The sequence below is a fragment of the Ambystoma mexicanum genome, chromosome 7p, assembly GCF_040938575.1.
Source record: "Ambystoma mexicanum isolate Mex_15411 chromosome 7p, UKY_AmexF1_1, whole genome shotgun sequence".
Taxonomy (NCBI): Eukaryota; Metazoa; Chordata; class Amphibia; order Caudata; family Ambystomatidae; genus Ambystoma; species Ambystoma mexicanum.
The window spans coordinates 325,717,368-325,744,231 of NC_090939.1; the positions used below are offsets into that span (position 1 = coordinate 325,717,368).

The 26,864-nt window shown below is 45.3% G+C and overlaps 1 protein-coding gene across 1 annotated transcript in view; it reads left to right on the plus strand.

The window, feature by feature from the left end:
- Window positions 1–26,505, plus strand: part of MRPL39 (mitochondrial ribosomal protein L39) — a 267,884-nt gene extending 241,379 nt beyond the window's left edge. The window contains exons 8-10 of the mRNA XM_069636391.1: window positions 4,072–4,225; window positions 25,972–26,019; window positions 26,402–26,505. Of these exons, the coding sequence (XP_069492492.1) occupies window positions 4,072–4,225; window positions 25,972–26,019; window positions 26,402–26,446 (247 nt within the window). The 3' untranslated portion in view covers window positions 26,447–26,505. The remainder of the gene's footprint in view (window positions 1–4,071; window positions 4,226–25,971; window positions 26,020–26,401) is intronic.
- Window positions 26,506–26,864: the final 359 nt, after the last annotated feature.

The window sequence follows — 26,864 nt, forward strand, 5'->3', positions numbered from 1 at the left end:
GGGAGCACCGACTGGTGAGACACAGTATTGCCCTTCTCATAAACCATCTTCCCTATCCTACTGTGTAGGATACTCAACCTCCCTTCCCCCTGCCCCCCCTTTCTAACACAAACACTTTCGCACACCACGAGAGACAACAGACTAACATTAAGGCCCTTTACCCGACATGTCCCAACACAAGGGTCAGGCAAAGTAAGGCAATTGACCAGAATCACTCACACCTGACAGCCCTTTCCCTTCCCCACAGGGATAAAGGGTGGAGTATGAGAGACACTACGAGCAAGGTGGCCAGCATGACAAGACAGCTATCCCCGGGTGGCAGTTCAAGAGGAGGAGAAAGGCGACGAGAACTGAGAGGGTGACAAGTTGAGAAACGATTTTGCCCTTTCCGACCCAGACCCGCGATTCCCCTGTGGAAGAAATCGTAAGACCGCCAACAAAAGCTAACGTGTGCTGCAACAGATGTCAATGGTACACGGAGCAGTTCATCGCAGCCGGTGAGTCGAGGGGAGAACCGATAAGAAACCAAAGTGAGTTGAATGAAAGTTACAAGTTACGGAAAGTTCAAAGAATTGTGATGGTCGCAGGGGAAAACCAGCTGAAAGGGTCCGACACCACGTGGGTGTACAGCGAGAGACTATAAACTGATTCCCAATTTCTGTTGAAATTACCAATAACAGAAGGCTGAGCGAGAGCGGTGAGAAGAGTGTCAAAGTGGTCATACAGAGGTCTAGAAAAATCAGCTGTACAGTCGAAAGTCTTTGACCGGCAAGTGTGAGAAACCTGACAGTGTCTCCCTGCCTAGTCCCGGCAGATCGGTCATCCCAGTGGCCAGGACACGGTGGTGGACTAGTGAGGGAGGATCACCTGGGTGGCAGGTCCTTGGAGAATAGGAGTGGGACACTGATGGGTGAGCCGCGGTATCCCCTTTCTTTCAACACCTTTTCCCCCTCCTACCACATATGATATTCCTAAACACTGCCCCCCCTTTCAACATGAATACTTTCGCACCATGCGAAAGACAACAGACTAACACCAGAGCCGTTTACCTGACATGTCCCAATACAATGGTCAGGCAATTGACCAATAACACACACCTGACGGTCCTTTCCCTTCCCCACAGAGATAAAAGGTGGATTGCAAGAGCACAGAACGAGCAAGGCAGAACGCACAATGTGATCGCTAACTCAGCACAGCAGTTCAAGAGGAGGAAAAAGTTGGTGTAGACGGAGAGGATGATGGGGAGAGAAGCAACCTTGCCCTTTCAGACTAAGGCCTGTGAAGCCACCAGTGTGTGGTGTAACAGATGTCAATGGTACACAAGACCCTTCTGCGCTGATTACCAAGCCGGAGAGAGACGCTTGTCTCTGTGGTACCAACCTTGACTCCAAGGAAAAAGAAAGCAAAGCGGTTCATCAGAGCGGTTGAGTCGAGGGGCGTATCAATAAGAAACCAAACTCTGTTAAAAGAAAAGTAGCCAACTGGTAATTTGAACTTTGAAAAGCACAACAAGATTTATTATTGATGAGAGAGGGGGAAACCAGCAACAGAGGAGTCCGGCACCACGTGGGCGCTCCCTCATAAAACTCTGGGCTATTTCCCGATGGTAGAGACTACCTTAGCCAGAAGACCTTGGGAAAAGGCGGAAGAGGTCAAAGTGGTCAGACAGGGGTCTTGCAAAATCCTCTGTACCGTTGAAAGTCTTTGACCGACAGAAGCTAAGGGAAATTAATCCTGCTTAGTGAAATGAGCGGATGAACAGTGTGTTACAAAGGTTGACAATAGTGAACCCGGTGAAGGGATGCTAACGAGAAGGGGCGAAGTCTAAAGTCCCATAGTGAACTGTTTCATAAAGGCAGCCCGAGTGAACCCGGAAGATGGAGGCCGACAAACCGGGGTGAACCTTGAAGAGCTGTTTGAACAGACATTATGATTCGTGAAAACAAGAAGTACTGCAAGACCAGGAGAAGTGAATTGTCCCCCTTGTCATTTGGGGTCCGAGCCTGGCCGAGGGAGATCCAGGGGTGAAAAGTCATCACCCAAAGTTCATTGAGAAAGGAACTGTTTAGTCGATTTGTTGAATACGACTTGTGAGGGGTCTACTCTTGGAAGATATGGGCCCATGGGTGAAGCCATCACCCAAAGTATTGGTGGAACCGAACTTTGTTTCTTGAAAACATCATGCCCTTGAAGGCAAGAGACTTTTGTTAAAAGAAATGTAACCATCAAAGAACCTGATAGCTGATGTAGAACTATCGGCACAGGCTGCGAAAGCTGGAGTGGATGCTCTGCTCAGGAGATCCGCCTTGTCCCGTGCTCAAAACATGGGGAAGGGAGAACGCTGGCAATCACTTCCTGACTTATTATTTGCGGATAATTCTTTCTTTATTGAAACCCTACGTTAGGCAAGATTGTATGCAGTACCCTTTGGGTGCACTACAATAACCTTGACCTCCTGGCAATAGGGACCCAACCTTTGGCATAAGTCTGAACTACACAGGTTGGTAGTGTGGCTGAGCAGCTAGGCTTATCTCAAGAGGGGTCAATGTGAGCAGTAATGTTGTGACACAGAGTTTCACAATAGCAGTTATTCAAATAAACACTTACACTCAAGGTTTCTTGATAAAATAATTATTAATTTATTTCACAGTCAGTTGTATAAGCCTCAATTAAAATAAACTTCAAAACACACTCTTAGTTTCTCTAAAACTGATGCTACCCATTGGGGATGGCACACAGACACCTATAACCTCAGGTGACTTAAATAGCTAGCACACTGTGGACATTGGTTTATCACTGGTACATTTAGACCAATACTGAGTTTGGTGCAAAAGAGAGACTAGAGGAATAAAACAATGTTTAACAAGTAAGTCACAAACGGGCAAGTACTTCTAAAAGCCTTCCAATGCAGAGTAAATTAACCCTTTCCTGGGGAAAGGCCAAAGCACAAAGTCCGAGGTAAAGAGGTGTCTCTCAAGGAGCCAGGACAGCCAATGTTAATTTCACAATGTCAAGGGGAGCTGAGTCGTGGGGACAAGAGGGAGGACGTCTGGGGACTCCTGCTCTGCAATGGGATGGTGAGCGGCAGCAATGGGCAAACTTCAATTCAGCAGTTCCTCGTTGTTTCAGCACCTCGCATCTGACAGCAAATAGCAACACTGCGGTTCTCGGATACCACTCTGGACTTTCCTCGCATCTGGGGTCCAACACTCTGTTGAGGTGGCCCAGGCTTGGTCAGTCCTGCTTCAGGGAAGTCCGGAAGATCTTCCTGGCGCTCTGGTCCAACTTAAAAACAACACACACAATCTGGTGTTTCTCTCCCTGGCACCTCTTCCAACAGCAGCAGCAGCAGTTGAAGTACAGCCAGACCCGAGAGGATGACCAGACTGACTTACTTTGGAGTTCATTGGTCCCGCCAACTCAAAGGGAGAAGTCGTCCTTGCAGGGCTTCTCTAGTCGAGGGGAATTTGGAGCTTCAGCACAGCAGCAGGGCATCACCGGGCAAACCAACGGTCCAGGAGTTGGGGAAGGGATACTCCTGGCTACTACATCCTGACTTATCATTTGTGAACACTTCTTTCTTTCTAAAGAACCTTATCCCACGCTTTTCTGTATTTGGTTGTAAGGATTGGCAATGTTTTTTTTTTTTTATAGTATAGGCCCTTTTATTTGACAAGACGCCACTAGGACTGCCTTAATATTATTTGATGGTCGTAGCTTGCTTCCATCTTAGATTTAGGCTTAGTTCAAGCATTATTTCAACCGATTTATACAGTTTAATAAACACCATTGTACTGCGATCACTTGTGTCTGTCTTTACTGTTGCCACCATGAGTTCCTTAAATTACCGTTTGCCTATTTCATGTGTAACGCTGTGTCTTCTTGGAAATGGGTGAAAACCTATAGATAAAACTCTGATTGTGTTCTAAAATGTCAATAAGTCTTTCAGAAAGTACTTTTCAACTTCATTTTGCTGTAAAACTTAGAAACTCAGGGTGCTTGCAATTCCTAATAGTCTAGAATTGTTAAATGACGTGCACTACTAACCTGTTTATTTAATCTGTGTATTAGATGTGGTGACTTTGTAGATCTCTCTGATGGACCTCACATTCCAAGGACCAGTTTCTGTTTTCAGTATGACGTGACTGCAGCGCATAACCTTTCTACAAATCAACCTGAACTTGTACGAAGATTCCAAGGGCTTTCTCTCCCAGTACACTTGAAGGTAATTGTGACACATTTCTCACAAATGAATGTTTGTACAGAAGTGCTGAGGCAAAAGGCATTAAGCTTTGTTAAGGCAGTTTTGGTTTCGCCCTTTCTTGAGGATGCTACAGCTAACCCGAGGGAGAAGGCTAAAATACCTGAGAAGAAAGGTAATCAAATCTATCTTAAACGTGGGTAGTGTGGTCAGAGCAGCAAGGCTTAACTCTCAGGTAGGGGTGGGAGGTACGTTTAGTCCACCCACACACAAACACACACCCACACATCTAGAAATTACACTACACTGTTATACTGATAAATATATACTTTAATAAAGTCACCCATATAAAACTATCCGTTAAAATAAGTACTTTGGTCATAATACATAGTATTAAAAAGATACTAAGTATATTTAAAAACAGTAATGCCTATACAAGGACTCTCCTAACCCCAACATCTGTATGTGGGTCCTTTGCCAAGGGCAATCGCTCAACATAGGACGATGGGGAGAATTTAAATAATGTTAGGGCAGCTTTTCTGAAGTCCACCAAAGGGCTTTATTAAAAGAAAGGTAATTACTATTTCATAAGACATAAACACAATTATAAAAACCAACACAGTAGTACGGTATGCAAACCAAAGTATAACCTTACTTGGAGCAGCAATATACAGTTCAAGGTGAGTAAAACCTAATGATGCACATTTAGAATGGCAATCAGCTATTCATGGTGAGTAAAATCAAATTAGTTAGACTTTTACAATAAAGTAAGTAATTCAAAGGCAGCAGACTCTATTGATCATAACCTACAGTGTTATTCAGTATCACGCATCACCTAGTTAGACCAACACTGTAACAGGTATACATCTTACAACATATGTAACCTATTCTTCTGTTTGGAATGGATTCAGTTACACCATTATTACTTTTTAAAACCCAGTTCAAAGATAGTAAAATAACTCATATACTTTTCAGAGGAGCAGTCAGCACTCATGGATAAGAACTCAGTAAGACGGTTTAACAAGTGCACTAAGCAATTCAAGGTAAGCACAACCCAATGTTACTCTATTAGGCATGGCTGCAGCTATTCAAGGTAAGTAACCCCCTATTGGTATATAAACTATAACACTATTTCTAATACAGGTATAGGCAGTTATACTAAGGATACGTTTCAGAAGAGTGGAACACTATTCTAGGTTAAGTAATTACTCTAGCAGACTTTTAAGAAAGACAATCAGCAGTTGAAGGTAAGTAAGATCCTATATAGTTTTCAGACGTGCAGAATGCACCTCTAAGTGAGAACTCTCAGACTATTTTAAAAATGCAAAAACAGTACCGGCTCAATTACTTTCTAGAAGAGTGAAACACAATTCAACGCAAGTAAAATAACTTACATACTTTTCAGAGGGGCAACAAGCATCTATAAAGTAAGAACTTTAGGACACTTTGTAACTTATTCTGTTCAGGAATCAAAGTTATACACTAACACGTTTACAAGTACTTTTCAACACTTGCTATATTTTCAAGCCATATTCTAGAGCATGTGTTATCTAAGAGGCAGATGAGGGACCCTAGTGGTCTAGGAGCCAACAGTAGGCATGTTGGGATGTGGCTCAGATGCAGGAAAGTTCCAGAGGATATGTCCTTCAGCAAGTAAGTACTCTTTTCAAAGTTAGTAGAAAGTGGTCAGAGACTTCGGAAAAGGCTCCCTAAATGCGTTCTAGAGTTAGGCCTGGGCGAACCGTATGTGTGAACTCCCAAACAAACAAATAACCTGCTCAGCCACACAAGATTGACACAAGACTTAAGGTAAGTATTAGCCAAGGCAACACAGTACCTTAGAAGAGAAGAGCTTCTGGACTGACGCCTTCACGATGCAGCAGCACAGGACTTGGTCTCTGGATTCTTGATCTGGTGATGAAAGAAGAGGACACTGGATGGGAACTTGCAGTTGACAGAAGAGGCTCCCAACAAAGGATTCTTCAATGATTCTCGCGGGTCTGTGGTTTTGGCACCCTTTTACAGGAACCGGATGAAGAAAGGATTTCGCTGGTTAGATTCTCTTCACTCTCTCAGTCCAGCACTCTGGTAAGGGCACTTCGGGGATTTGGATCGTGCCTCTGGAGGTCTAGTAGGAGTCCACCAAAGTTTCAGCGCAAATCGGACTTTGCAAGACGATGCACAGCAATCAGGCTCAAGGTTCCCCTGGTACTGGCGGTTTGCAGCCCTGCAAGGACGCAGCATGTTGAGAGGTGGCTGAATTTGCAGGTCATCTCAAGACAGGTGAGTCTCACCAACCACTAGATAGGGGTGTCGTCCTCTTTGGGACCCCCCAGGTCGCTTGGGAGGAAGGGCCAGAACAGGCTCTGGTTACGCAGCAGACTCTCCGGTTGCTGGAATCAGCTACAGGCGTCTTTTCTTCATTTTCCTCTTTGGATTTTGTACCAGTGGTCGACTTGTCTTCAGCTTCTAGAATCAGACACTTATCCAGGAACTCACACCCAACTTCTGCAAACTCCCCCTGCAGTTTAAAGAAAGGGGCGAGTGGCTAACCAGTCCTTTTCGGCACACCAGAAGACAAAGGGCTGCAGAGTTTCTGACTCCTCCCTCGCTTCCTGCCTTCACAGACACTCTGGAGCCTCAACAGGAAACACAAAGTGTTTCCCCCGAAGACAACATTTCATCCAGGACCTCCCACACCTAGGACGGCAGAGGAAGACACATGAAACAACAAGCACACTCAAAATGGCAAAAAAAGAAAGAAGCCCACCATTCTAGCAGAATGGTGACCCTTCTGTGCATTACCATGGCTGGTTTGACAGTCTCCGAATAATATTAACTAAAAAGCCATTCAAGTAGATCCACTGCCACCTGCCATAAGAGTTAGCTTGCCATAGTAACATAAATGTTACTAGGTCAGTGAGAAAGGGGATGCCATGTATCTCCCCAGCACTCCACATAAGATGGGATGTTCTGGTCTCCTATTTAAAATGTAAATGGGATGAAATCCCACTTCACCCTTGGGAACAGTAGTTCACCCAAGGTATATTAAGAGAAAATAATAAAGGGAATCCCCCAGGGCAACACTGCACATAAGATGCTGTCTGCTGCCATAGGAAAATGCATACAGCCCAAAAGTAAAAATCGAAACCTACACTTTGTAGAGACCTACAAGTGTCACCCATAAAAAGAGTGAAAAGACAGGGTCACCCCGGAACAAGGAAAAAGGAAAAATAATCACCAAGTCCAGCAAAAAGTTCTGGGGTTGACAAAGGTGATGAAGATGTATCATACCATTTTACAATCCAACTTAATAGATAGCATGCAAGTATCTAGTAGCCTGCACAACTAACTGCATCATTGTATAAGTACGTGTAGCGTCCTAAGACACATGCCAACCCTACTACGTGCAGAAGGCCCTAGACCTGGTGGCCCCACCTAACACTTGGCAGGATGTGGAACAGTGTGGTATTAAAAAGGGAAACACAATTATTGGATTTGATTTTTATTTATAGACATTTCTTATATATATTTCTCCTATTTAGATATTAAAAAGTCCCCTTTGAGTGATCATGCATTCCTATACCTGAAACTAATTTAGCTACAAGGATTCATATAACTTGTAATATCCGTCTTTGCCTTAATGTTTAAAGGTCTAGGTTATCTTGACAACCTAAGGCTATTTCAGTTTAACTCAAGATTGTCCTTTTATATTTTTGGATGATCAGCTGTTATCCTCAGAGCTGTGCAGCCACTCTAATTGCCTTAGTACTACGCCTAGATTCCTTAAGTCAGCATTATCTTATACTCCAGTCCACTTTTCACATCCACATTCCTTTGACGAGATGGTTCACTCCAAAAATAATGATTTGCGTTACAACTTGTGTTTCCTAGGGAAAAATTCTTCATTGAAATCATTACATTTGCAAAAGATTCTCAATCAGAGATATACAAATTGGCAAAAGGCCTACAAATCAACACTTTTGCAGAAGGATGCTGAAAATGTTAATGATCTTCTATAAAAGTTCAAATTTGTTTGTGGGTTGGCGAAGTGTTGTTCCTTACACAATTCCAAACTGTTTCACCAATCTACACCAAAGTTTGCATAGTTACCTGTTGGGACCCTCCGGACATTACTGGCTACCTGAAATATTGACACCCCTTTCCCCGGATTTCAGCAAACGTAAACATTTGTATGTGGGTTTGTGGCTTGGCGAAGCGTTGTTCCTTATACAATTCCACACCGTTTCAGCAATCTGCAACATATTTTGCGTAGTTACCTGTTAGCACCCTGCAGACATTACTGGCTACATGACATTTGGACACCCAACCCCTTTCGAGGGATTTCAGCACTGTCACACATGAGACGGTTGCTAGTTTTTTTTTCTAAAGTCCCACTTGGAGGTAAGACTTACTAAGCTACCCCAGTGGTTCGTAGATCCCCAACTCTTAGTATCAGTCTTTACTACTCAGATCTTAGCAGAGTGCCAGAGCAGTCAGACTTATCTTAACAGGAATATGTGAGCTGTAGGTAAGTACACTGAACCTAGCTAGTAATGCACATCAAAGAAAAACATCAATTCATATTAAAATATAGATTTATTAAATATTTACACAAGAGTTGCTGTTAAATACTTAGCACAATAAACCAACACACATAGGCATACTTTAAAATACTTCAAAAGACCACTTCTTAGTTGGTAGTTGCTGAACTCACACAATTGTTACAAGCGTTTGACAGGTCTACCGTACAATCAGTAAAGACGTGCACACACAAAGTAATACTGTAATTACGTTTAGGCAGCACACACCTATAAGATGGTCATTTTTGGGAAGGAAAACAGTTGGTTATTTTGATCCTAGCAGAGCTTCAGGTTCTCGAGGCAGTTTCCCTGCACAGCAAGTCTTTTAAAGTCCAAAACGAAAGCCTAGCTAAAAGGCAGTTTTGAGGGGCTTAAAGTCTTGAAAAGCAGCAGAAGTGAAATGTTGCTGTGGTTACTGTCTAGTCCTAGGAAAGCAGATACAAAAAGGATTAACCAATGTGGGAGACCCTGTTAAAGGACTGGTAATGAGGTCAAAGGGGGTTGCACTGGACACCTCTATGTGCACTCCAACGCTCTGCAGCGGCTTTCTGCAATAAGGTAAGCAATACATTTTTCCCCACAGTATCTTAGGTTTGAAGAAAATGTTTGTGGTGGATGCTCTGTGATGTTGCAGATCTGGACCTGACTGCCAGAATCCTTAGTCTGATGACGAAAGGCAGGACAAGGGAACGGGATCTCTCAGCAGCAGTTTCCAGGGGGACCTCTGGCACAGCTTTCATCAACTTCTCTAGTCACTCTGCAGTTTTTCTGCGGCACCAACAAAGGACGCGATTTGCAGAGTCAATCTTCTTTGGTTCCTGCAGTACCACACTCTGATGAGGGGGTCTGGACAAGTTGGATTGTGTGTCTGGAGTGTCCTTGAGGGCTCAGCAAGACTTGGACGGATTTGGCCTTTCCACGCCGATGCACTTGAAATGGGCAGCAGATCTCCTGGTATTGGGGTTCCACAGCTCTGGAAACTCACAGGACCTCGGGAGAGGGCTCAAATCAGAGTTTGTCTTGGGACTGGTTGTTCCCACCAGTCAAAGGGAAGGAGTCGTCCTATTTGGAGTTCCTCTGTCGCACAGAAAACGGGGTCAGGACAGCAGTGGTCACTTCAGTGTTGCAAAGGGTGTGCAGGTGTTTCTGGTCGTCTTCTTCTTCGGTTACTTCAGCTTCGAGTGGTCTACTTGCTTTTCACTCCAGGAGCCTCGCCTTTTATCCAGTTCCAGCACTCCTCTGCAATCGCCCTCAGCAGTTTACAGAAAGGGGCGTATGGCTGTCCAATTAGGACAGCCAGACCCAGTGGTAGCTGGTCCCATTCGGGCACTCGGGCAGACAAAGGAGAGGGGGGTGAAAAACTCCTCCCCCACTTTCTGCCTGCCCAGACACTCTGGAGCCTAGGCGAGGACACACAAGGATTCCTGCCAAAGGCAAAAAAACACTCTCTCTCTCTATTGTGCACTACCGAGGCCTTGGGCATAGCCTGCGGTATTTAAATCACACAATAGTAGGTAGGAGACGTCCACTGCCACCAGCAATAACTAGGAGTTTGTCTATGTGACTAAAAAGCCACAGGAGCAGAGAGAAGGGGAATAATGGGTATCCCTTTGGCACTCTACATAAGGTGGTTTGTGCCATCTCTCAGACTATAAAGTTTTAGGAGAGATACTAAGTATCTATCCTTAAGAACTGTAGTTACTCCATGATCAACAAAATAATCTCAGAGGAGGATCCTAAGTGTCGCCAGTAACACTGCCCATAAGGAGCTGTGTGCTGCAATAGTAAAATACAGATGCCTTTAAGAGTTATGGAGGAAAATCAACTCCATAGGGCAGATAAAATACAAAGAATAGCGTGTTCCAAAAGACAGAGCCCAAAAGAATGAATAAGTGGAAAAACGCCCCACTCATTCAGAATTTTGGAAAAAAAGGTCCAGAAGTCCAGGAAAAAGTCTCCCTAACAATGGTTTCCTGAAATGGGCGAAACATCAAAGTGTTCGTAGAAGGATCGGTTGCGACACGAGGAACGAAACTAGAGGTCCCCCACGTTTCAAGGCCCTTGGATGCACGATTTCCGAGATATTTCCAATGCACCACAACAAACTGCACCATGCCAGGGTGAGGTGACCGGTGGGGAGAGAGCACAGAAGGTCTCAGCATGCAGCAGCACACCAACTCTTGCTGTCCCCCAACGTCTGCTCAGGGATATGTCAGTCAGCCACAAGTGCCCATTCTCAATGCAGTTTACCTCAGGGTGCAAAGCACATCAAGCGATAATCGAATCGGAACAGCGATCTACAGGATCATTGATTTTCAACAATTGATGATTGTTATCATGTCTATCTACAGATGGACACTTTTTGCTAGTTAAAAACATCTGTTAGTAGTGGGATATGGTTAATAATCAGCAGAGCTTGAAAGTTATATTCTAACCTGCCGTCTTCTACTCCTCTACATTTATTTTTTATCAGAACTCTCTTGGCATGTTGATTTTGAGGCAGAGGATACATTTCATATGATCAATAAAGCCAAGCTGTCTGCGGCACCCGGGAAAGACAGCTTAGCCCCTGTGGTTTTTAAAGGAGATTTAATATTTTGAACTAACTTCTTACATACAGTATTGTGAAGGCATCATGAAGCAAGACACGGACAAGGTTCAAACAAAAAGTCTTTATTAACTCAAATGTCAGGATGGTGCAAGGCCTAACTTGCCCTATAATACGGTGGGATTTCCTTACCTAAATAAACTAAGGATAGTTTGAGTCGGTAAGTTCAACTTGTCCAGCAAACTGTATTTCTCCTCTAAACCAATCACTGCACTCTGGGTCATACTGCCCCATGCCAATGACTTCCCTCTCCCTAAGCCCTTCCTCTGGCAGGCATCTTCAGATTTTTACTGCACGTTCAAGTGTTGATAGTCCTAGAGTTTTGCTACATGAGCTATTCTACTTTGTTTTGCACTTTTTTGAGAAAAAAGATATGTTTGTCAAACTGAGCCAGTGTGCTCTTTCTTTCCATCGGCTGATATGCAGGGATACGTTTGTCGCTGAATTTCAGCGCCCCCTCAAGGGCACGGATCGTCGAGTTTCTTCGAAGTTTCCAGAAGGCCATCGGGTTACTCTACACGGCTGACCATATCAGAAGAGAAGAAAGGGGGGAACCTCCCTTTTCAAGCTCTGTTCCAGATGCAGACTGTGGAACGTGTTTGTGGAGGACAAACACCTTCAGTGCCTCTACTGTCTTCACCCGGACCACAAAGAAGGAGATTGAGAAATCTGTCTCAGGTTCTCTAGAGAACGATGAACGATTGTCACAGTAGACTGGCGGCATGGCTAAGCGCCAAAGGCTCTGCCCTGTGCCCAAAGTAGGGTCATGCCTCACCCGAGGAGCGGACTTCTAAGTACTTTGTGGGTGCTCCATCCGTGGGGTCCCAAGACAAGGCCAAGCACTGCAAGTCCATTTCCATCGGGGTCGCTGCACAAGCGTGTCCCGTGATGGGCAGGGCACGCTCAACCTCACCATCTGCCTCCATTGCCAGCCTTCGTTCCAGCTCCTCCTCCTCCAAGAGTTTAGTTTAGTTTATTTATTTATATAGCACACCAAACCCTCGGGTATCTAGGCGCATTGCAGCATGGTAAATACAGTTACAACACAATAAGAAAACATTTCTAAGATTTACAGGTGGTCCTTACAAGTGTAGTTCAAATATATACATATTAGCAGGTTAATGTTGTCATGCCTCAGGAAATCATCCTAAGCTAAGCTGCGGGAGAGGCCCGAGAGGCCCGAGAAGCCTAGGGTGGAAGAAAAGGCAGCCGGCCCAGGGAGCATAAGAACAATCGTCTTCGACGATTGAGATGGTGGCGGCCGCTCTCACGAAGGCCGAAGGGGCTTGCCCAGTGAAGGTAACCCCGACTGCGCCCAAGGTGTCCCTACCCCCGAGGTGGGAGGCCTCGGCTGGGGCGGTGGAAATTACACCGGAAAAGAGAATGCCATTGCTGAGCCCAGTTCCGACTCCTCGGGATGCAAAAAGGGGCGGAGGGGGCAAGGGAGACCTCAGGCCAGCAGGCCGTACCCCTGGACACAGATGTTTCTTCCTCGAATGAGGATGACCGTGAGTCCACGCACACAATCCAGAAAGAAGTGGGGGACGACTGTTAGGGAGAATACTCCAGAATGGCTAATTTCCCTTACCTGATGAGTCCCTCAGCAGCTTTGCTGGATTTCTAGGATTTATTTTTTTCACCTGGTAAGAGTGCAAGCCTTTTTTCTCACTCTTACAAGTGTTTTTGCTGTGTGTTGTACATTTTTGTGTTCATGGATATGGAGTCTCGCCATAGGCATCATGTTTTTACTGTGTGTCGCACAGCACCTTTAGCGCAGTGAAACAGGGTTGTCTTTTCAGACCTCCCATTTTAAAACTCCATTTTCTGGGTCTGACTACTGTCTCCCAGAACATGTAAAGTTGCCATTGACTTTACTAGTCTGTTTAAATTTACAGACCCAGTACACACTATCTTCCAATAGAGTACTGGAGGGGTTAATAGTTCTCCCCTTTTGTCTGATTCTCATGGAACATTATTTTGTTCCCCTTTCTCTAAGTTTAGGTTGGTGGCAGTGGTATCTACCCTTTTCTTTCTACCGCAAGCAATGGAAATAGCCTCGGTATAGTTAGGCAATGGTGGTAGCCTCAAACACATAAGCCCGCTGCACCCCTTTTATTTTTATTTGGTTCTGGTAGGGTTTATTCTCCATTTTCTTTTTGTAAAGGTCTTTCTCATGCTTACCTCTGCGCGCCAAACCAGGTTTGGTTACTTTGTTTGCCGTGCTTTGGCAGCTTCTGCCCAGAAGCCCTCCTTAGGTGCCCGAGTGTCTGGGTCGGCTGAATGTGAGGGAGGTGTTTTAGACCCCCTGCACAGGAGACCCAAGTCGCACTATGGTTTGATTTGCTAGGTAACTTCCGGCCAGGACAGCCACCCTGATGTGTGATTGACAGCCAGGCTGCGTGAATGGGGGATTTGATGCATAAAAAGACGGTCTCTAGGACTGGAAGGCACAGTCGCCACTGGATCGAGAAAGCCAATGAGAAGCTGAAGGAAGACAACTGCTGCAACTACTGGACATCCCGGTGAAGCCCTGCTGCAGGTCCCAATCGCCTGAAACTTCGATGACCTAGGAGATCTGCAAAGAGTCTCCTCCCTTTAAGCTTGGTGGGACCAACCAGCTCGGCAAACACCAAACGCTGGCTTCCCTCTCCTGGTCGAATTTGCTGTGCATCGCTGCAGTGAACCGGATAGCCAGGGAGAAATGGACTTGTTTGGGTTTAAGGAGCGCACCTTTTATTCAACGCTTTGCTCTGCTGCTGGCTTCTTCCCTGGGCAGTACAGGACCCTCCAGACGTCCTCCTTCTCGTCACCTCGACTGATGCTTCAGGGACCGTGAGCCTGCAGGAACTGCCAGGAACAACTGTCTCAGATACAGCATTCTTCTGTCTTTAAGGTACTGTGCAAATCCGGTCGTTCGTTCCGTCTGACCGCGGTGAAAGTGCTTGAAATCCTTTGCCTCACCGAAGGCTTGTCCTTCTCTTCTCTTTTGAATAACGTTTCCTTCGACCAACTTCGTTTTGAACTCTTGGCAAAGACTTAACCGCGAACTACATTGAACTGTGTGATCCTCTGCAAAGACTCTGAACCATAAACATTGGCCTATTGACTTGAATCCTAGTTGTAGTGAGCCTTTTCTAGATTGCCCTGCCTATAACTTGTTGGGGTTGTTGCTTTTGAATCACCTTGTCTTTCCTCCCCTTTAAAAATTGCCCTATAGTGCCATTTTGCTCACACTTCATTTGGAGCTTAACTTGTCCAGAATTGATTCGGTATGGTTGTAGTATATTAAGATTGTGATTTTCTGCTGCTTTATATTAGTGAACTGTTTTATAACTGATGGTGTAAATAAATGTATATTCATTTACTCAGAAACCTTGAATCAGTGTTTGTTTGAATCATAGTAATTGCTGTCCTTTGTGTAACTTCTTGTACTGCTCACTTTACTCTTGAGATACGTCTGGCTGCTCAGCCATCGCTACCACTTTACTGTGTAGTACAGGCTTGTACCAAAGGTGGAATTGTACTGACACTTGTCTTAATTTTGTGTGGTGTTTACAAAGGGTACTGTATATAATTGTGCCTAACAACGACGACAGCGTAAATGCCGGCAGCGACAGCGGCGTGGGGCCTAGTAGGCCTACCGCTCCAACTCCACCGAGAGATGTGTTTCTGGACATCCTTTCGACCCTACAAATGTTGGTGTTGGAAATCCAGAAAAGGATGCTGCAGGTCCCGGCCCAGGTGGCCCCGACCCGGTGGCCCCGGGTCAGCATCTGCGAAAAAAGAGGAAACGCCATCCAACGCCACTGCATCAGCCACCACACCCGCACCACGTGGCCCCTCCCTCCCCTCAAGGAACCTGGACACTGGGCGGACACGACAACACCGTCACGGTGGGCGGATCGCCGCAGTCGATGGAATCCCCACCGGATGAGTTGGGGTTGTTTCATGGCATGGTGCCGAGAGCGTCCAAACTCTTCCAGCTGACACTCGAGGAGACCAAGAAGGAAGGCTTCTTCTACCAGAGGCGCAAGTCCAAAAGGAAGACCATCATGGCAGTGTCCCTCCTGGATGATGTTTGGGAGGAGGGCCTGGCTCTGTTGAAGAATAAAGATTGCCCATGCGACTAGCGCAGGAAGTCTTGATTCTATTAAAGACACAGAGGCGAGCATTATGCTTTATCTTCTTTAATTACTGCTAACCACAGCTTTTTAAATCTTTCTTTGTTTTCATGTATAACACTTTTTTTTTATAACTCGTATAAACAGAGAAAAGAAAAAATGAAAACATTATCGTCTTAACATGACAAAACTACATTTCCCATGAGGCTTCTCTGCCTGGTAGTCCCACAGCCTCTCTTTCACTGTCCAATCCGGCAATCCTTCCTGCTATAAGTCCCCGTTTCCCTGGGTCCCTTCCTCTTCTTTTACAGCGCACCGATTAACTGAACAAAGTCTAAAATCCAACTGAATTATCGTAACTCCAAACAGAAATTGTCTTTTCTATCCTCAATAGCTTTGCTGTGCTCTAAATTCGCAGGACTGCTGCCTTCCATACACTAATCTCTGTTACTCTTTTGATCCTCTCCTACGCAAAAAGAGAAATGCGCATGTTAGGGAAGGGGAATACAGTTCGTCACATATCATAACCAAGTCTTTACGTAAACAACTTTGCAACCATTACAGATCATAACATAACACCCATCGCTATTATTCCATAGGGTGGGATAATGCTCGCCTCCGTGTCTTTAATAGAATCAAGACTTCCTGCGCTAGTCGCATGGGCAATCTTTATTCTATGACAAGACCGGAGGCGAGCATTATGATTGTTCAATGCTTTCTACCACAGCAGCTGCTATATTGGATACTGGTTTGAAATAAAAAGTCTTAAAGACTGAGTCGCTCGACCAGTCTGCTGCTTTCATGATCTCTTGCAGCAGAACTCCTACTGCAAAAGCCTGTGAAGCCATTGCTCCCCTGGTAGAATGACCCCAAATTTAGACGTGTCTATACCTGCCAATTCCATTATTTCCTTCACCCATCTAGCTATAGTAGCTGATGTGACTGCTTTGTATGGTTTTATACGCGCTATAAGCAATTGTTTCACTCCTTGTGGCCTAACCGCTGCTGTCGCTGCTTCATAACACTTTATGCAATTTGCCACACACAATTTCTCATTATTCGGCCAATATGGGTATGAGATCACTATAGAATTGGTCTTTGTACGCTGCGCTATGGTAAAGGCTATCCCTTCTGGGTAATACATCTTTGTCTATCTCGAGTGCTTTAACATCTGAAACTCTTCTACAAGACACTAAGCAAAGGAGTGTAGCCAATTTGCCAGAAAGTTGCTTTCCTGATAGAAAGTTGTTACTAGGCCATTGCTCGAACAGATGTATGATCTTTTGGACATCCCACATTGATGAGTACTTGGGTCCCGGCGGTTTGCTCATCTTCACACCTTTCAGCAATCGGGACACCGCCGGGTGTTCCCCTATTGGTGCCCCGTCCACTAACTTGTGCCCCGTGGAGATTGCGGACCTATATACCCCTACGGTCCTAAGAGCTCTGCCTGTTGAAAGGAGGCTGGCTAGGAAATTCACTACTTGTACTACAGGTGCTGAAATGGGAGATATACTCCTCCTCCTGCACCATAGGTCCCAGGCTTGCTATGCGGAATTATAGCTCCTGATCGTAGATGGGGCCCATGATAGATTGATAAGTCTTGTAGCGTCTTCTGAAAGGCCTGGCAATCGCCATTTATGCCTGAAATTCTGCACGCTATCAGTGATAAGGATTGATTCTCTATCAGAGGATGAGGAACTCCTACTGGATCGATCAGGAAGTCTGGTCTGTATGCAATCTTCTGTGGAAAATCCATAGAAAGTTCCCTCAGAACTGGAAACCAAGCTTGCGACTTCCACTCTGGCGTCACTATCACTATTTGCGCCTTGTCTCTGTGCACTTTTGCTAGTACCCTCGCCAGCATCGCGAAAGGGGGAAAAGCGTAGTGCTTCTGCGACCCCCAATGATGCATGAATGCGTCGGTGCCTTGGGCTTCCGGGTCTAGCCTCCAGCTGAAGTAGTTCGCCTGTTTGAGTGTTCAGTCTCGAGGCGAACAGGTCTGTGTGCAGGGGACCCCATTTCGCTTCCAATCTCTCGAATATGTCCCTGTGTAGTTTCCAGTCGCTGTAATCCACTACGTGTCGGGAGTTCCAGTCCGCCACTGAATTCAGGGCCCCTGGGAGATACTCTGCCTTCACTGTGATCTGTCTCTGTAGGCAGTCGTGCCAGAAATCTTACGCTAATTCTGCTAACATCTTGGACCTGGTACCTCCCAGTTTGTTCATATATCTTACTGCAGATATATTGTCCATCCTGAGAAGTATGCTGCAGTGTGCTTTGTCCCTGGTAAATGCTTTCACTGCGAAAGATCCCGCTAGCAACTCTAGACAATTGATATGAAGTTCTAATTCTTCTTTTGACCATCTTCCTCCTGTCTCTATCTCGCCACATCGCGCCCCCCAGCCGGACCTGCTGGCGTCTGACTCTATAACCAACTCTGGTACGTCGCCAAAAATGGCGCGCCGTTCCAGGCTTCCATATTGTGGAGCCACCAGATGAGCTCGGACTTGCTTTCTTCGTCTAAGGGCACTAGTCGATGGTATCTCCAGCCTTTCCTTAGGCATTTGATCTTCAGCCTCTGAAGAGCTCGATAATGTAACGGCCCGGGAAATACTGCTTGTATGGATGCTGCCAAAAGCCCTACTATCCTGGCTAGATAACAAAGAGAGATCAGCGGCTTCTTGAGCGCTGTCCTCAGATCTTTCTTGATAGCCTTCATTTTCTGAGTTGGCAACTCCAATGTAGCTTTCTTTGTATCTATGGTGAAGCCTAAGAATTCTAGTCGCCTGGTTGGCGCTAGATCTGATTTGTCTCTGTTCACCAGGAATCCCAGATTGGAGATCAGTTCTATTGCCCAGTGGACCTGTTTTTGTAAGCGGTCTTTGTCTTCGGCCATGAAAAGGATGTCGTCTAAGTAGACGATCATCCGACATCCTTGTTCTCGAAGTGCTGTCGCAACGGACCTCATGAGCTTGGTGAACGCCCATGGTGCGGATGCTAGACCGAACGGCAGGCATTTGAATTGCCAGAGCTCGCTTCCCCAGCTGAATCTTAGGAAGTGTCGGAAAGGCGCTGCTATGGGCACGGTGAGATATGCGTCTTTCAGGTCCAGGCGCGCTAGCCAATCTCCCTTCCTGAGCAAGTCTCCTAGTAGATGGATCCCTTCCATCTTGAAGTGTTTGTACACTAACCAGCTGTTGAGCTCCTTCAGATTGATTACTGGACGAACTTTGTCCTTGCGATGCACTAGGAAAATATTGCTCAGGAAGGAATGGGCGCTCTCGGGCGCTCTCTCGATCGCGTTTTTCTGCGCTAAAGCTTGGATCTCTGCTCCTAATAGCGATTCTTCTGTTTGCGTCATTTGAATTCTGTGAGGAGGCCGATTCTGCACTGGATGATCTATGAACTCTAACATAAAGCCTTGTACGGTCTGAAGGACCCACGCATCTGACGATAACACGCGCCAGTTGTGCAAATAGAGCGTTGTCCTGCCCCCCACAGGAGGATAGGTCGCTGCGCGTTCTCTCACCTGTATTGTTGTACTGGTGTCGGTGATATCCGCGTCCCCGATGTCCCCGCAAGCCTCGTCCTCTGTTCGGGAAGAAGGCGTCTTGTTGTCGGGTCTCCCAATATTGGGCTCTGGGGCCTTGCGCTCTTCTGTTATTGAAGCGGCCGGTCGAGCGGCCTCTATATCGACCGGCCCCTGAAAAAACTCTTCCCGGAAACCAGCGCCGTATATGTACCGACGAACCTGTTCATCTCCTTAACGAATGTATCACCAAACAGGAGACCTTGGGCGCTATCCCCGGCTTCATAGGACGCTAAGTCCCCAAGTTTGTTATCGATTTTCAATAGGGCTGATCTGCGTCGTTCCGAAGATATGGCGCAGTTTGCATTGCCTAGCATGCAGACTGCCCTCTGTGCCCAGCTTGCTAGGATGGATGGGTCGACTGGCTCCCCTGTATCCCTGGCCCTTTCGGCCAGGTCCATTATCTTTGCTATAGGGCCGGCTATGTCTAGCAGCTTGTCTTGGCATGTTTTCCATGCCCTATCCATACCTTTCCTGGTGTCTTTCCCTGCCTTCGTAATGAAGGTTAGCATCTTTGCGTCGAGTTCGGGTGTATCTGCAACTTTCCCAGTCAGCTCTGGCCTCGGACACTCAGCTTTGAGTCTGAATCTAATGTCTTTTTCCATAGGCTTCCTCATTTTTTGGGCCATGTAAAGGGCTACTCTTGGAGAAGGCGTCCAGTCTGTCGATCTGGGGTGCCTTATGGTGTCCGGGTCGAACATGTCTGATATGTCCTCTTCATCCAGAAGGGCCTCCACGCTGCTGGCTTTAGGCTCGCCTGCACTCTTTTGCTAGACCACGCTTACTTTGCTTATGCTTTGAACATCCTCCTCTGGCTGTTCTTGATCTGAGTGCTCCGAGGATGATGAATAGGCATCCCCTATATTTTTCGCCCCTGGGGTAGGGGGTACGAGGTTGGGCAGGGCTGCCTTCGTCAGGAAGGCACTTTTAAGCCTGTTGAATGCATCAGCCACCTCTAGGGATTTATCCTTCCCTGTATTTTCGCCCGGGGGAGTAGAAGAGTGTTTCCTCTTCCGGGCCACTTTGTTCCCCTTCTCACCTTTTTGCAGAGGATTTTGTGTGGAGGTTCCTTCTCCGGGATCATCAAGCGTGCCAGCTTTTCTGCCCAGCATCTCTTCCAGGACTAATAGCCTGTCTTGTAGAGGCTTAACTCCTAGTGCTACGGCTTGAACTAATGAGTCGCCTAGCACTCTCTTGAAGCTTTGGGAGAGGTCTATATCTTCCTCCATGCATTCTGCTTCCTGGTCCAGTCCTCCTTCGCTCCCTTCACTCCAAGCCTCGTTTCCCATGCTGTATGCCATGGTAATTGTATGTGCCGTACAGAGGAACTAGTGGGTTAAAGATGTAGCTCCTCTACAATGGCCAATGAAATTATTTATTATTATTATCCTTTTTTTTTTTTGTTGTAAATTTTTTAAATCTGGGATACCTCTGCTGTGCTAGGGCGAACCGCTAAGAAAGTAGTGAAATTCCTGCTCCTGGGAACGAAATAAGGGCGAAGGACTGGCCGTACGTTTTCTCCGAGTAAGAAAACGTTCCACTGAGGAGATTGTAAGTCGATGCGCATGCGCGCGGTTCACCTTGTTTCTAAGGTCGGTTGGGCTTACTCCGCGTATTACGCGAACTCCATCAACGTTAAATGCATTGCCGTGCGGCCGGCTGCCTGAGCCCTAAAGCGAGTGTCGGATCACTCGCGGGCTCGGCAGGCGGCCGCTCTGAAATACGCTATGCTACTCGCGAGGTCAGCGCATATAAAGCTTCGCGCGAACGCTCTGCCGCTTGTTAGTTACACGCGCGCGCAATTAAGAATAAGTAAAGTCCATTCTTGAAACGTTTCAACAGACAAAGATAGTATAATCAAGCACTATCCATAATAAATGTCACTTATCTGTGGCTGCAGCAAAAAAGAAGAGGAAGGGACCCAGGGAAACGGGGACTTATAGCAGGAAGGATTGCCGGATTGGACAATGAAAGAGAGGCTGTGGGACTACCAGGCAGAGAAGCCTCATGGGAAATGTAGTTTTGTCATGTTCAGACGATGTTTTCATTTTTTCTTTTCTCTGTTTATACGAGTTATAAAAAATAAAAAAAATAAAAAATAAAAGTGTTATACATGAAAACAAAGAAAGATTTAAAAAGCTGTGGTTAGCAGTAATTAAAGAAGATAAAGCATAATGCTTGCCTCCGGTCTTGTCATAGAATCTGGCCCCAGCCAAGCAGGATAGGCTGAAGAAAAAGTACTGGGTGCCGAAGTCCGCACCCAGGTGCCTACAGTCGCAAACCGTCACCAGACTCAGTGGTGTCGGCAGCTGCGAGGAAGAGATCGTCTAACCCCTCGTCATAGTCCTCAGTCCCTCACTGATGATCCTGGCCAGGTATGACAGGGAACTGTGGTACAAGCTGGCCCCAATTTCCTGCCTGACGACAAGCGGGTGGAGGTGGTCGCACTCCTCCAGGAGGGCGGAAGTGGCTTCGGACCATCCAATCACGGTGGCTATGGACATTGTTGACACCGTTTTCAGACAGATGGGGAACGGTGTCTGCCTTGGTCATCGAGGCTGGCTGAAGGCCACCAATTTCCACCAGGGGGTCCAGACAAGGGTACTGGACATGGTCTTGTTTGTTGTACCCATCCATCGAGAGTGCCTGTACCCTTCTTTTTTTCCCCTATCTTCCTTGCCCATTGCTCAGACTTTGATGGCTCCTTCCACATTGATATACTCAAATCCATTTACAACTGTCTCGGCCAAGGCTTTGCAGTTTTTCCTAGGCTTGCAGCAAGGCTTTTGCTTTTTCCTCACTGCAAGACTTTATTTGTTTTTTCTTTCATTCGCTTCGGACCATAGAAGATTGTGGAGATGGGTGGGCTTTTTTGGGTCTTTCTCTTTGTGATGGCGACAAGGCCTGACTGACGCCTACAAAAGTCAAAGAGTGTAGTTCTGATTGAGCGTGGGATTTTTCCACGCAGTCAATTATTTCTAAGCACAGTTTCTGGACCCAATATTTCTCTGTGCAGAGTTGCAGGATATCTTTAAGTAGAGATACAGTCTTCTTGTGGCAGAGCTTGTTTCACCCTCAGTCTGGCAGTACTGTTAGTCAAACCAGAGCTATCTGAGCTGGATGATATGGTAATGAGACCTGATATTACAATAGCTCTTGTGGTTTCTGGCTCGCTGGACCCGATTACGTTCTCCACCAGATGTCTTGTCATCATCTCCGTCACGGTGTCAGTTGTCATACAACCCACTGCCTCCCTTTGGAGGCTGTAGAATAACGTTAATAAAGAATTATCATCAATCAGGTGGGGGCCTTGTTGGTCGTTTATTACACTTTGCACTGTGGCCTCCTTTTCCCGAGTGTTGTGCACCTTACCCCTAGCACTATCCGTAGTGGAATGCTCAGCCTCAGCCACAGTAGTGTAATATGCTATCATCTTCCCTTTGGCTCTGGTTACCCTGTTATTTGCGGTGGTTGGTGCCATTGATTGGTTCTGTAGTAAGTGGGGGTTGTGGGAGGGTTTTGGGTGGTCGGCTCACAAAGGCTTTCACAGACACACTTTGGGTCATTGCCCCCTCTTGTACAGCACCAATATGGCCAATAAGTGTTTGGTCCGACATTTAGTTTACTTTAATTCATTTATACCGCGCAGCCAGGGATCTGTAGGCAATAAAGCGCACAAGAATCATCAAAGACTAACAAACAAAACAGAAAACAATAAACAAGTGGCCTACTGGGAGATGCACGGACAAGTGAAGGTTTAGACAAATAGCAAAGTTTAACATTTCTGAAAATCTCAGTAGACTTCAATTCTCTGAGATTGAGCGGGAGGGCATTCCAAGCTCTTGGGGCCATATTCTGAAAAGCTCCTTTCATTGCTTTGCTAGTATTGCATCTAGGAACAGCTAACTGATCAGAATTATTAGATCTAAGAAGTCTCATATTTGTTTTCTCCTTAATCAGGTCCTGTAGATAAGAAGGCATTTTACCCATACAGCATTTGTGCGTTAATAGCAAAAAGCAAAACAATAGTCTTGATTCTGCTGGAAGCCAGTGCAGACTTCTTCTGGCCTCTGAGATATGGTCTCTCCAAGCGAGACCAGTAACCACTCGAACTGCACTAGTTTGTATCACCTGCAAGCGGTTGCAGTCCAACTTTGTGATGCCCTGCAACAGACTGCAACAATAGTCGATTTTGGAGCCCACTATGGCCCTTACAATGGTCTCATTGTTAGTTTGCGTAACAAATGGGCGCAGATGAGCTAAAAGTTTGATATAATAAGCTGAAGAATAAACCAGACTGCTAACATGCGCCTTCATGTTCAAATGTTGCTTGAGGAAGATGCTAAGCGTCTTAACCTTCTTTTGTGTGGGAATTTTTGTATCTTCAATAAGAAAGCTCTCATAGGCAGGTCCTAATTTCCTTACCATGTATGGAGTGCCAACAACCATAAGTTCCGTCTTATCTCTATTCAGAGCAAGACCGTTTTGCAACTTCCATTTTTGGATGAGAATATACACTTTACTCAGAAGTAGTTCATCCTTATTGTGTGAGCCAGTAAGCGGGATGACACATTGGGTGTCATCAGCGTAGTTTGTAAAAGCCACACCATTCTGTTCTAGTAGAGCAAAGAAGGTGACCGTAAAGATGTTATAAAGACATGGGGAAATACAAGCCCCCTGGGGGACGCCATATTCAAGAATCATGGGGAAGGCTTCTGCTTCTCCGCAGTAGACTTGACACTCCCGGTTGCTAAGGAACAATGAGATCCATACGGCTGCTTCATCCAAGAAATTAGCAACGTCCTTGAACCTGGTGATCAAGATGGAGTAATCCACCAAGTCGAAGGCTGCAGAAAGAGCCAACAACATTAGGAGGGATGGTTTCCATTATGCATGTGATCCAGGAGTCTAGACTTCAGCTCCAGTATAGCAGTCTCGTTTCCATAACCTTGTCTAAAACCTGACTGATGTTCATTAAGAATAGGATATTTGTTAAGGTTTTGGAGAAATTTTAATATAGGCCACACGGTCCAGGATCTTCAGCAGAAAAGGCGTATTAGTAATAGGTCTACGTTTTAAAGGCAATTTAGGGCATAGTACTGGTTTCTTAGGATGGGGTTATCCAGGTCTTTTTTATCCCCAAAGGCACTGAACATTCTGCGAACGAAGCATTTACACATTTACAGAAAAAATCCAACAGGATAACAGAGCAGGATTTAATGATCATCGCCGAGCAAGGGTCGCCCTTACATTTGGTAGATTTCAAATAATCGATGATACCAGCTAGTTCTGGTACAGTTATGGGGGAGAGTCTAAAATATTGTATATGCCGGTTGTCCACATAATCAGTTGAGGCCCTAGCTTCCGCTGGTTTGGCTTGATTCCTGTTTTTCATAGCCTTGTCCGCCTTTATTTTATCTAGTTTTCCTTGCATGGCTTCTTGAATAGATGAGCACCATGCATCATCCTTTTTCACAGTGCCAGTATCCTGAATGTGAGGGGTTTCCTGCTCTTTTAACATTTTAAAGAGCTCCTTCACTTCAGACTGTGAGTTCTGAATTCTACTATTAAGCATGTTTTTTTGGCATCACTGACTGCTAGTTTATACTCTTTTGCTGCCACTTTGTAAACGGAAAAGTCTAAGAAATATGACTAGATTTCCATGCATAAAAGTATTTAAGTTTAGAGGCTTTAAGTTTCTTGAGCTCTGGTAAAAACCACATATTATTATTTTGTGTTTCTTTAAGAAAATTCTTTTCCGTAGGTGCAAGGGAGTTAGAGATATTCTCGAATCGAAGAGGGTTAGAAGATTGGACAGCTCAGCAGCTGAATCCAGTCTAGATAAATCTGGAATAGCTGGGATGTCTTCACTAGCCATCGCACCCCTTGTGTTGCTTTTGGTGGCGTATTGATTAGTCTGCCCTTTTTCTGCGAGTGGATGAAAACAAGTAAAAATACCACTTGATTGTGGTCTTCATTAGAAAGTGCCTCTCAAATGCCTCAGTGAGGTCACTCAATTATAGCTCTCTGTGACTTTTATCAGCTGCACTGTCGGCTGCACTGTCACTGCCTAGTTTCAGTGGGCAAATCTACACAGTTTGTTTGCAGCTTAACAAGTGGTTTTACTCAGGAAGCAAAAGGAGAGTTAAGCAGTTATAACCTAGAGAGGTTGCAGAATTTTGTAAAAGGAAAACCATTATCACATGCATCGGTGCATGAGGCACATTTCAGAATCGGGATGTTGTAGAACCTTAGGCACAGTGGCTCTCTTTTCAGCACGGGCGTTGGATCACTCGGAGTTCACTTATCACTAAGCATGCACAGTTGTCCTTTTTGCTTCGTGCCCTGTGGTTTGTGCTTCATGTCAATATTCTGAAGGGGCACCACCCGACTCTTCAGGGATGGTCTCTCCGCTCTTCGCAGCTGACCCCCACAGACTACCGCAGATTGCAAACTCTGCAACAAGCTCAGCGGCGCACTGCGCCTTTGCAGGGTATTTATATGTAATGTCCCACCTCTTCTGGCCACAGTGTTGCAATGAAGAACAGACTCTGGATACACTCCAGGGACACCGATAACACACTGCAGATAGTGTATATCTCCATTTTGCAGAAGAACTCTTATGTGTGATATAGGTATTCTGGGTATGATTTGTATTCCAGTCTTCAGTGTGAGTTGAATTGGACTATAACTGTGTTTTGATATGGTTCCTCATGTGCAGTTTGTTCACTTTTGTGTGACTAGAATTCTTAGTAATCTGTTTGTAGGGAACATGTTTTAATCATATTAAAGATGGTTTTTGTGAGCTGATTTAAACAGTATTCATTTGAATGCTTCATATCTTCCAATTCCTTTCATCCTTCTAGGCACATCACAGCATCTGGCGTAGACTGCAGAAGCGAGCACAGACATTGGTATGCTATTCAGGCTTGCCTTTATTAAACAAAACTATGTACAAACTTCTTTTCTTCAAATATATGAACATTGATAATTGAATGAAGTCTTTGGTAGAAAATATTGCAGAAAGATTTAACGTAACCAGTCGAAGTGTATTGGTGGAACACATTTATGTTTTGTAGTTACTGTGGTCATCCATTATTAAGGATGCACACGCTTGGAAACTTCACACTGCACATTGTTACTGAGGCATTTGATTTATGTAACATGCTTCAGACTGTCTGATAATAAAAAATATAATGACTTGCAAGAGTAGAATAAAGGTTCTTGGGGAGTAACAATGTATTGGAAAGCTGCATAAACACTATCATAACTTTTCTGATATTTCTGCTTTTTCAGATCACAGATGAACCACACCCTGGAACGACAGGAACTTTAACATGATGTATTTTTGTTTGAACATTCTTATTTGTACATGACATAATAAAACCGCCTTTGTTATCTCCCTGTGTTGCCTTCACACTTCATATAATGCAGGAACATGTTTTTCTGATCAGAGCATGTAGTCTGGAAGCAACAATTTCGTTTTAATTCTGCAAAACAGAAATGTGGGTAATCTGACATGTCCAGTTGTTAAAAACATGCTTAATCAGTTCATCTTATGCTTAAGAGTGTAGTTCTACCTTTATCTTTGGCTAGCTCAGGCTCAGTCCTAGCTGTAGAGAGCTGCTAAGATTCTAGCATTAAGAACATTCCATTTGGCAGTTGGGAAGGAGTACAGATGTCTGAAGTGTTGCTCCTTGGGGCCCGTTCTCACTTGTGTTTGCCTGATCATTTAAAGGTGATTAAAACTCACTGGAAC